At 37.7% G+C, this 12,035-nt stretch overlaps 1 protein-coding gene across 4 annotated transcripts in view; it reads left to right on the forward strand.

The window, feature by feature from the left end:
* The window catches only part of USP25 (ubiquitin specific peptidase 25), an 88,359-nt gene that overhangs the window by 14,056 nt on the left and 62,268 nt on the right, over window positions 1-12,035 (forward strand). For 3 of the 4 annotated variants that reach the window (XM_059872914.1, XM_059872922.1, XM_059872928.1), the window contains 2 exons: window positions 7,139-7,216; window positions 8,308-8,452. In XM_059872914.1, the coding sequence (XP_059728897.1) occupies window positions 7,139-7,216; window positions 8,308-8,452 (223 nt within the window). Of the gene's footprint in view, window positions 1-7,138; window positions 7,217-8,307; window positions 8,453-12,035 lie in introns of those variants that run through there. The other variant, XM_059872935.1, reaches the window with a different exon arrangement.

A 12,035-nucleotide genomic window follows, 5' to 3' on the forward strand; every position in this document is an offset into this window, starting at 1 on the left:
AGAAATCATGATGGTTTAAAACAAAAAGACCTCAAAAATCTCGGTAATTTTGCATTTCTGACACCTTTTTTGTTTTCAGTAAGTACTAAGGTTGCTATCCTTTCTTGATTAGCATCCTGTCACTGAGGCTTATTTTGGACTAGCTGTCAGTAACAACTTGAAACACAGATTCAAGCAACAGTGTTCATAAATCAGTTGATAGACTAATTTTAAAATTCACCCCTGTTAACTGAGCAGGTGCTTTTCCTGCTCATTGTGCAAATATTCCCCATGCAGGTGATTTGGCTCATAACTTCTGGGTGGTTTTATGTAAATAACTGTCAGAGGTTTTACTTTATATTTAGTGTCAGAGAATACAAACCAAACTCCTCAAACCTCTCCTTAAGATATTATCTCAAAATCTTTAACTATCAGCTTGAATAAAGACAAATGTATATGCTGAGAGTAAAAAAGATTTTTTTTTTTTTTTTGCCACATATGAGGCTCAGAATTGTGAGTGTTTATATGAATGCATGATCTCATCTTGTGTAGAAACCTTAATATAAGCCATTGAAATTCATTGAAAAGTCACTAGTTAAAGCATGAAAAGCATGGGAATGTGATGAGGGTATTCTGTGTGTTGTCTAGGATTATTATAGGTTACATAAAACTATGATTAAGTAGAATCCTTAAGTTAATTTTTCCGAGGAGAGTGTACACACCTAAGTAGTGCACTCAAGCCTTTGCCCCTTGCGAGTTTTAATTGGGCTAGGCTGTGGTTGGCTGAAAGTTCTTGCCATACACGGTGTCCTTTTGCTCCTTGAAGTTATTGCTCTCAGTCCAGTTGCACTTTGTACAAGCTGCTGCTGTGATTGTCAGATTTTGGCAGCCTGTGCAGAGCAGTCCCAGACTGAAAATCTGCTGTCTTTATGCATGTCCTTTGCTCTCCACAGGTGATTTTTGTCTGAACCAAAGCGGAGGTGCATTTGGCATTACAGTGTGTGTAAAAATATATCTTCACCTACTTTCTTAGAGGATACAATGTCATGTAAGAGGTTTCTCTTTTCATACCTGAACAAAAGGAAGCCCAGATAGCAGATGCTGGGCAAGGGGACCTAATTCTGTTGTACTTTAAGGAGCACCTTAGAGCTGGTGCAGAGATTTAACTTGGTCTTTGCATTAGCAAAATAGCGCTTTAAAAAAAATAAGTACACATATAACCACCTCCTAATTTATATATTTTTATAAATACATTTATTCTGCACATACATGGAGAAAAGTCTCAAGGACAGAGCTGGGAAAAGCAAAGCCTTCTGGAGCTGACTGCATGTTTTTTCCTATGTTTCAGCTTAGTATTTTCATGGAAGGAGTTAGTTTTTATTTGCCTATTTGGAACTTGACCAACAGCATATTTAGGAAATGGTTAATGTATCTGTGGTGCTGGAAGCTGCAATGTACAGCAGTGTCTGTGGGCCTTTTAACTATTCCTGGGAGATATGATTAATGTGGCAGAAAATTATATTCACAGTAGTAATTGAGGGTCTTTAGTATGCTTGTCCTTTGTATGCTAAACTATTTCTGTTTGTTTGTTTGTAGCAGAAACTTAAAGCCTCTTTATGGAGGATTACATTCCTCTAAGCTCTCAGTGCTCTTCTCATTACAGCAGCATCATATGAGGAAACCAGCTTATTAGCTACTTGTCTGCAAGCAATGCCATTAGCAGGTCCTCTGCAGCTCAGGCTTCATTAGAATTGTCTTTAATATAAAATATTTGTGCAGTGTCATTTGAGTTTTCCTCCAATAAATAGATCTTATAAATCAGTGTTACACTAGAAAGTAAAGAAAGTGGGATTTGTGTGGAGGGCCCGAGTCAAAACGCCATTTTCAGCATCTGCATTTTCTTCTTTCTTTCTTTTTATCTCTAATAAAAGAATTCATCCCTCAGGAATCAGAATCTTGGCTTGGGCTGGAAGGCACCTTAAAGATCATCTGGTTCCAACCTCCCTGCCAGTGACACCTTACACTAGACCAGGGTGTGCAGAGCCCCATCCAGCAACCTGGCCTGGAACACTTCTGGGGATGGGGCACCCACAACTTCCCAGGGCAATTTATTCCAGTGCCTCACCATCCTCACAGTAAAGATTTTTTTTCCTGATAATACAATCTGAATGTACTCTGTGTCAATTTGAAGCCATTGCCCCTTGTCCTGTCACTCCAGGCTCTTGTAAATAATGTCTCTCCATTTTTCTTGTAGGCTCCTGTCATGTGGTGGAAGGCTGCAAGTTACCCCTAAGCCATCTCTGTTTGAGGCTGAACAATCCTAATTCTCTTAACCTTTCCCCACAGGAGAAGTGTTCCATGCTTCTAATCAGCTTGGTGCCCCTAGTGCACTTTCATTATGTAGTACATAATTGAAATGTGAACTGTGTAGTGAGGCCATAGATCCTGTTTTCTCCTCCTAATGGTTGGATCATCTCATTCATTCCTGAACATACAACTTTATCTGTGCTTGGAAATGGAAAAGAGTTGTTTTATCTTCTGAGTTTTTAAGTGCTTGTGTTGCAAATGCAAATATTAGGATGTTGCCATGAATAAATCTGAAGTTTACATGTCCCTCTTCAGAAGCTGCAGAGACGAGAAAATAAACAGATCACATGTGGCTAATTTCCCCCCCAAATTTATCTTCACTGTAATTCAGTATTAGTTTATGAGATTTGCCTTGTTAAAAAAGCCATTTGTGTAATTTAGCTTTTTGCTTTGATTGTAGGAAGTTATCAGAGTTTACAGTACTGTCGTGGAACTAATTTGGGTACAGTATCTCCCTAAGCTGATAGTAGTGCAGATCCTTTTCTGCTTCACTGGTGCTGGCACAGCTACTGAATATGCTATTGTGTGAGGTTATAAACCAGATAATCTTAATTGGGCATTTCCTGAGAGCAAGGGAGGGATGGCTGAAAAAGGAGAGATTTGGAAATAAGGGCATGCATTCCTAATACACAAATTTGGCTTCCATCCAGGAAAAAGGGAGAATTTCCTGTTAGTTAAAATCTTCCAAGAGCTGAAAGTCTGAAGATACAGTGCCTACATACCTCAGGGAGCCAGAGGAAAGGGAAAGGCTGGGAATAGCTTGTGCATGAAAGCCCCAGGGAACAGACTGCTGCATGATGTGGTGGGACTGAGGGGTGTGAACAGCTGGATCCAGGGCAGCCATACCATCTCTTGTGAACCATCTCCTTTGTGTGGCCAAGGACTTTGGGTACCCTGCAGCAGCTGTACCAGCACAGTCTGGTGTCCGAGATCAGGTCCTGGGGGCTTTTTAGAGTTGAGTCAAATGCTGTTCAGGCTTCATGGAGAATGCATGTGTGTGTGTCACATGTGTGCACATAGGTCCTAACACTGCAGATATTACTGGAGTCACTAAACTGGATCTCTGCTAGAGAAAAGATATGGAATCAGTCACGTAAATTTGAGGATAGGATAGCAAACAGAAGTGGGTACGGGCAAACCTGAAAGAACTGAGGTGGATTTCTTAGCACCTGGTTCTGTTGGAATAACCTGGTTTGTGTGTCCATTTGGAAAGAGAGGCTGCTTATTAAACTGAATTAAAGTACGGTGAGTTATAATTCAGAATTTGAACCTCTGCTGAGGCAAGGTTGGAAAAAATAGGGAATCGGGAAAGAGCTGCATTGAAAAGATAGGACAGCTTTTTTATCTTAGAATGGGTAGTTGTGATCTGAAACTTCCCTTGCTGACCTGATATCATGAGCATACTTTGGTGTAGGTACTTCAGACACTTGTAAATACTTGTCTGCTGCCTTCTTCATTTCTTATCTTTGTTTTAGCATAGTGTGAGCTCTTTTGGGTATTTTTGGTTATAGCCTGTGAGTGAATTATTATTACAATTGTTTTATATATTGATGTGGTTTTAGACATTTGAGAATCCATATGCTACAGTCACTTCAGCTCAAGTTAGCCCAAGCTTCTTGAGCTTTTAGGGTAAATGTAATCAGAATGAGCATTAATAGGAGTAAGAAGGGGGGTTTGCTTCATATGTAGAAGTCTGTCTGTAGTATTAAATATTTCTTACCATACAGAAGAGACTTAACTGTTTAGCAGTTGCACTAGAAATTGATCTCTAAGCTTCAGTCATGGGTAATAGTAACATAAGTTTTCTTTATGCTACAATAACCAGAGGTAAAGGAATATTATTCAAAACAAAATTTAGCCATTTTGACTTTGCAAAGTAGTACAGAAGCACTAAATAAAGTCATATCAGGAATTCACTAATACAAGCACTCTGAATGTGGTTGCAATTGTTTCATAAGTGTCTTAAGTGAAAAGAAAAGCAAAATTAAAAATAAATCTCATCCTCTGATAGTGAATGAGGAGAGGGTTTGACAGTTGCCTGCTCTGCCACTTGTAATGAAAAGAAATAGAATTACTTGTGCTAATAGTTTCATGGGTAATAACATACATTATTACAGTGTCATTATAACAGTGAAGGAGACTAATGACAAGTTAAACATCCAGTTGCAAAAAAGGTGAGTGCATAGTAAAGATGATGAGTGCACTTACATCAGATCTGTGAGGATGAGGGCAGATGGTGAATTTGTGGAAGAGAAGAAAACCAGTTGGAGATTTTAGCTGCCTTATGCAGATTTACAATTGTTTCTGAAGATCTGTTAGTCTGTAAGTATTAAAAGAGCATGTTGATCAGGTGGAAATAATGTCAATTACACGACTCCTAGAAAGGGAATGTGTCCATTATTTAACTTCTGCATAATTTGAAGTAAGTCAATTAGAAATTAGTGGCAACTTGTCCACATTTAGCTGAAGAAACAGTAATGTCTAAACCAGACAAATGCCCCAAAGCTCCATTTAAGGTGTTAAGGAGAACTGTTAATCTTCCTCTTAATTCCTGTCACTTCTAACAATGGTGCTTATGGATTCTCCATGTTGTTCTTTTAATTACCAGCTAGAAATTCTGGAGCTGAGTACCTTAAACTCTTGGCCTTAAAAAAAGTATACTTAGATACTTGACTCATCTCTTGATGAGAAAGGATCATATCTGGGTGCAGTTCTGATCTGATAAATGTGTATGTCCATGGGAAGGGGGCCTTGAAACACAGCTTTTATACTGGAATGCTGAAATGTGGATGGAAACTACAGATGTCTAAGTTTATAAGTCACAGCTGCGCTCATAAATTAACAGCCAATATTTTGAACTGCTAAGAGATTGTTTGTTGGTAAACTGTCTCTTCTGTCTTTTCCCAGTCTCTGTGAACGATGAATATCCTCCAATCAGCCTTTCCAAGTGTTGTATATATTGTGAAAGATACAGAAATCTCTTATAACTTGTTGTTGTAATAATTTACAGTGAAACTATTTTCTGTTATGTTCACCATTGTGTTGGTGGCAAATAGAAAAAGAAATCCACTTTATTGCCATGCCCTTGAATTGGTGCTGCCAATTTTAATGCTGTTGTAATTATTTTTCCCAAATACTCTATTTAATTTCTTTGATTCTTGCCAGGCTTGGGGGCAGAAAAGCAACTTTATGGGGGAAACAAGTCTTGGCTTTGTACTGTGCTATGAAATGCACAGAGTAAACAAACGAGGGGGTGAGGGATGGGGTTAGAGTGGGAGTTTGTTTTCCTGCATCACTTCACTTTTCTTGTGTCAACAGAAGGGTTTTTAAAAGGAAAAGAAAAAAGAAAGAGGCAGATTGGATTGTTAGCAGTGTCTCTTAGGATCATAAATGAAGGGAAGATTGTGTATGTAATTCATAAACATCCTGAACTATACGCCTTCTATTTCAACTTATTAGGGCATGAAGTAGTGCCTGCCAGGTTAATTTCTCACTGGGGAATTCAGCATTCATGCAGATCTTAATTTCCTCCTCTATACAAAACAGTGATAAGGGAAGAATAAGGCTATTTGAATATTTGATTCCAGATAGTTCAGCTAAAAAATGAAGGAGCTGCAAGACAATTATAGCTGCTATTTTAAAATGAATTTGGGGAGTAGCAGGAGAGTGTTTATTTGTTCCTGATAGGAAATATGCTTTTTATCATGTGAACAAAACCCTGTACTTTACAAAAATTTTCTCTTTCATAGATGAAATTACTGTTTTCAGTTCAGGATGTTGTGGGCAAAGAATAAAAAAGAAAAAACATTTGCAAATTTTTTTTCTCCATTTCCCATCTGCCAAAGGAGCAATTGAATTTGTATGGAGCAATGGTCAATGCTCTGTTTTTTCATGGTTTTAATGGTTTAGATGCTTTTAATGGTTTACAGGCGTTCAAAGATTGTTCCAGCTTAGTGCCTGCCTTTTGCTTCTGTGATGGGATAGCTGAGCATGACCAGAGTGAATCATCTGTTGGCTCTAAACAGGGGTGGGACCAGATTTTTATTTAAGTAAAACAAAACCAAGCCTCAAAATTCTTATGGAGTGAATATTTAAGAGACCCAGAACCTCTTGTTCTTTTTCTAATTCCAAATGTTGCTTTAAACTCAGTCATAGGTGCTGACTTATGTGGTTTGGGAGAGTTGGATTCAACTGGTCTAGGAAGGCAGTTTGGATGGGTTCTTAAAATTCTATTTCAGTATCAAGAAACTTGTTTTGTTTGGAGTTTTTATAGTATTTTTCTTAAAACACCTCAGTGGTCAGCAAAGTTGAATTTCCAGGTTTTGTATTTGGAATGGTTAGGAATTGTTTATGTTCAGGAAATAATGGGGTTGAGAATAACTGGGAGTTCAAGAAGTTGGTTTTGGTGGGTGTTCAGTCAGCTATTTCCACTACTGCTGCTGGAGACCAAAGCTGTGGAGTTTTATTTGTTTAGAAGGGCCAACTGTGGCTTCATATGGGCTTCTTAAACCCATGTTGCATAAGCTTACCCACTTTTTTGTTTGAAAAAATCCAAAACCAAGTAAAAACACCAAAATGCAAAATCATTACATTTGGGAATTAACGATTCCCAAAAAAGTGCCCATATTCCAGAAACTAAGACAAACTTGAGTAATGTAGGTTCTACCCCTTTGTGGTGCATAAACCTCCTATGGAGATGCTTTTAATGTTTGTGGAGGAGTATACTCTGATAAGACATGGTTTTACTGTTTTTTGGCTCTAATCTTATTTTGATGATCTGTTTTCTTTTTAGCACCAGCAAACATTTTTAAATCAGCTGAGGGAGATCACTGGTATCAATGACATCCAGGTACTACAACAAGCACTGAAGGTAAGATAACTGACTTGTAGCTGAATGAACTTGAGTGCATCCTAACTGCCTGTGAAAGCCATAAATCCAACCCTTTCTTACTTTGTCCCTCTCTTCCTTCTCTTCTTTCCTTTCCTTCCTCTTTCCCTTCCCCACTTGAATTTATTTCGGGGGGGGGGGGGAAAGCTAATAATGATGGCTCGTTCACTTTGCATGGAATCTTGTTCTCTTTTGGTACTAACCTGAAAATTAATTTAAGTGTTCAAAAATGAAAAGATAGGAATGTTATGACTAGCCTTTAACCTTTGTGTGAATTGTTTTGGGATATGTTAGTGCTACTACAGATGATCAGCTCCTGAGGAACCAAGTGGTGTTTTCTTGTCAAGGTGTGGCTGTTTTCTACCATGCACAGGCCTTGCTCACTGTGTAGAATGAAGAACTGCTTGAACTTGCCAACCTTTGCTAATTTGGTATTGTTTCAATGTTTTTTCAACCACTGTAATTTATTTCACAGCACAGAAGAGTTCTTTGATGCAAGTGAAAAATGGCAGATCTCTGTATTCTGTGTCCATATAAATAAATATATGTAAAAATTTTAAAATACTTTGTCTCCCTCAAGCAGAACGTTTTAGCCATTTATACATGGTAAATGAGGATTTAGTAATTTAAATCAAAAATATATATCTACACAAAACAGGTAGTTGTTGTTAGCATAAATCATGTGCACAACTGCTTTTCATAAACCAGGATCTCTGGCTTTAAAAATGAAACTGTGTATTTTCAGAAGAATTCGTCCGACTCCAGTGAATGTGCTGGTTTGTTGAGAGGTTGACCTACACTACAAGACAGGTTTTTTTTTTGTTCCTAAAATAAGTGAAAGGCCACCCCAAACAATTTTTTTATAAAATGTTTTATCTTTATTTTGGTTAAAAATAGTGAAATATGCAGAATATGTCAAGTTTGCAAACTTTCTTTTTGAATGAGTATTTTGCCTGACAGTACAATGGCTATTGATTTGAAGTTGCTAATCATGTCCTTTATTTTTAGGAAAAATTAAAGAAAGGGTGAGAGTACTCTCACTTGTTTTTGTTTTTTTTTTAATATGCTTAAAGGACAGCAATGGTAATCTGGAGTTGGCTGTGGCTTTTCTCACTGCAAAGAATGCCAAGGTTCCCCAGCTAGAGGAGGCAACTTACTACCAAACAGCCCTTCCTGGGAATGACAGATACATCAGTGTGGGCAGCCAGGCAGACACCAGTAGGTATCTTTTCTTTTCATAAGTTTAGTTTATAGGCATGGGAAATAAAACCTTGCCTGTGACATAACTATTAATCTGCAGATAATTCTTACTTATCAATTCATAGCTTATTATGTATTCTCTCTCTCCTTATCTCAGTGGGGCTTGTTTGGTTTTTGTTTGGTTTTTTTTGTTTGGTTTTTGTTTGGTTTTTTGTTTGGTTTTTGTTTGTTTGTTTTGTTTTGTTTTTATTTGAGATACCTTTAGGCATTACCTTTACATATATGTATGATACTGATCAAAGGGTGAGTAACTGGGCTTTCCATCTTTTTTTACCTTTTTTTTCCCTCCCCCATATTACAGGTTTTATTTTGGGGTCATGCAGTAAATAAAAGCTGGGTACTCCTCTGTAAAAACAAACTTGGAGAAGAGTCTGTCATTGTTTGTCTTGATATGTCAAAGCTTAATATTGTTAAGAGTAGCTCCTCCCTGACAGGAGTGACTTTCCCAAAGGGAGATGTGGGAGGTTAAGTGTGAATTTTGTACTAAAAGAGTAGGTATTTTACATATGAAATAAGCCTTAAATATACCTGATTTTAAACAATTTCATTTAGTTGCTACAGGAGGTCCCACAACCTGCATTTCTCTAAGTCTTGCAGGTTCTAATCCTCTGCATTAGTGTACAGTTATTTTTATGGGAAGAAGAAAATAAAAGTGTTCTGGAGATAAATATAGGAAATAACATAGAAGTAAAAGTCAAAGTAAGTTTTGTAGTGGGATTGGTATCTGTAAAATCTGAGCTTCTTGATGCTATAGTTATTTTACACCATTTCCAATGCAGATGGAGAATATTTTAATTACATATCAGTTCTTTGGCCATATATCTAGTAAAACTATGTAGATTTTATTAAACAAGTAGGATTATTTAGTGCCTCCTGCAGTAGGATTTTTTCCTTCTTTGTTTTGCTCATGGTGGTTTCAATGTAAAGAAGTTTAGCTAGATTTCCTTATCAATTGCACAATTATCTTTTGTCTGTAGAGCCTTGACATGAACTTTTTAAACTTTTTTCTTTAATTAGAGGTGAGTTTATTCTCAGCATGTCCAATCTGAAAACTGCATTTAAATCATTGGTCTTATTAGCAACCCTGTATAAAATGTCCTGAGTGCATAATAGGTAGTGTGTTATCCATGCAGTAAGTTGTGGTGGGTGGCTTGGGGTTTTTTGTGCATTTTTTCTTTTCACTCCTTTGGAAAGAAAACACACAACCTTCCCATGTGTTTAATTTTCAGTGTCAGAAAATTGCCCTTGAGGGAATGAAGTCTATTAAGAACAAACTCACCACTGTGGCATAGTTTCTGGTACTGATAACCTGCTATGGTAGTGGAATAGTAAGCTGGATTCTCTTGGAGTCTGTGTTTAATTAGATTTAATAGCAATCCCATTAATAGAAGTATTTAGTTTTTCTGTCACTTACTGTGCTATACAGCCTTACTGAAGAAATGAGGTGACAAGGGATGTGAATCAAATCTGCAAGAGCCCACATTACCCATGGCAGATGGTCAAACTGAGAAGGGTAGGTCTTGAGTTGTACATTCCAAGGTGAATTTCAGGATTCTCTTCTCTTGTCTGGAGGGCTGAAGGCAGATTCCTTACAGTTACACAGCATGACAAGTCAGTGATCAAGAAACACCAACTGCTGTGGGAAAAGTAGGTTTTGAAATTTTTTTTAAACATCTTTAATATCTGGTAAGGTCCCCACTGGCAACAAAGATGAGAGTCCTTAGCCAGTATTTTCTGATTTAGTTAGACTGAAAACTCATGAGATAAAGGCATCTTTGTGAACTTTTCATCATATTGGAGGACTTAAAAGGCAGGAACTGAACACCTACAGCAGAACAAAAGTCAAAACCAGTGTGACCATGGAGCCCCCCCAAGCTTCTGTAGTGATCTAGTGGATGTTTTTGGAAGAATCCTTTCCTTGTAATGTGCTTGCCTGTAATTGCTTGGATTCTAGATTTAAAAAATGCAGTGCACCAAAAAGGCCAAGTCTCAGGGCCCTGTGTTACTAAACACTGTTGTGTAAGGGGGTGTGAAAGAGCAGTGACTTGTGAGGAGAGAATGGAAGGGTGGGCACAGGATGGGAAATCTTCAGCAGATGGCTTTGACCATTAGCGTTCCCTTCTGCAAAAGAACACGTATTAGCAGTTCTCAGTGGCTATGCTGAGTTAATGAGAGGATCTTGTCTCTCAAATTTGACTCCCTTTATTGGCCCACATAGGTATAATTACATTAATTAGTTAAAACTCACCCTTACTGTTCCTTACTGCTTAACTACCTCTGTGTGTTTGGAACTTGGGATGTTAAGAGTCATCGAGCTTTGTGGTCCTGCCAAGTTAAAGCATCCAAACTGGGAAGGAGAGAGTCACAGATAAATACTAGAGCCGTCTTTTATGCCACAGAAAACCTCCAGCCATTCACAGAGGCTGTTGAATGTATTCCTTGCATAAAGATGTATCAGATGTGAGCTTGACTGACTACATTTCTTTGATGTGGTTACTTAGTTAAAGGGGTAAAGTGAAAATGGTACCATGTACCATAACAGCCAGAATTGTGCTCTGGCCCTTCCAAAAATGACAGTGGTCATAAGTGGTTTGAGAATTGCAGCCAGGATGGTAGGAGGTATGAGGAGACCTGGTTTGTCTTATTACCAAATGCAACATTTCAGCAGCTGCAAAAAAATAATAGGTTTTCATTAAACCTGCTCCGTCTGTTAAACAAAGACTGACTTGCACAATCAGTGTTACTCATGATTCTTGCCTTTTTGTCTGTTCAAAATGGCATGTGCAAGCACCTGCAAATGTAGTATTTTCACATCAACAGTGATACAAACTTAATCTGATCCTTTTGCAATGATGGTTTTAACATTTTGACTTTCTTTTCCTTCTTGCACTCTGTGAGGAGAAAGTGCTTAAGCATAACGTTTTCAATGTACAGATGCACACTTTTTAGTCCAAGGTTATTTCAATGTTTCACTTGGTAGAGGAAATCCTAGGCATTGTACTTAGAGAAAAACAAAAGAAGTTTAGTAGTACTTACAAATATTTTCACTTTATTTATTTCTCTAGAAACCTTTTTATTCCCATTTGAAGTAATTTTGTGTATTTTCATCTATGGCTGCACAACAAAACTGTTGGATTGCTAAGGATGTATCCATTTTCTTATTATTGAAGGAACTTGAAGAACCCCGGGTTAAAGTAAGGAACAGAATGAAGAGATGTATTTTGGAAGTTGTATTGTGTTCCAGTGAAACAGCTGTCAGGACAAATTCTCTCCTTCCCTTCTTTTGAAAACACAGTTATTTTTCATTAAAACTGAGTGCAATTGCACATTCCATAGCCAAAGCAAAAGATTTCGATCCCTTTTATAAGGGGATATTACAGTGTAAGTATGAAATGCCACACATAGCAATTTGAGGATTGTAGACTTTATGGCTTCTGGCTTTTTATATCTTCCTGTTCTTACTTTGAGCCTTTGCATATGTCTCAAAAGGCACTCAGCCCTTTCCAGTGAGGTAGAGTTTAGGCTCAATGGTACCTACATC

The sequence above is a fragment of the Haemorhous mexicanus genome, chromosome 2 (assembly GCF_027477595.1).
Source record: "Haemorhous mexicanus isolate bHaeMex1 chromosome 2, bHaeMex1.pri, whole genome shotgun sequence".
Taxonomy (NCBI): Eukaryota; Metazoa; Chordata; class Aves; order Passeriformes; family Fringillidae; genus Haemorhous; species Haemorhous mexicanus.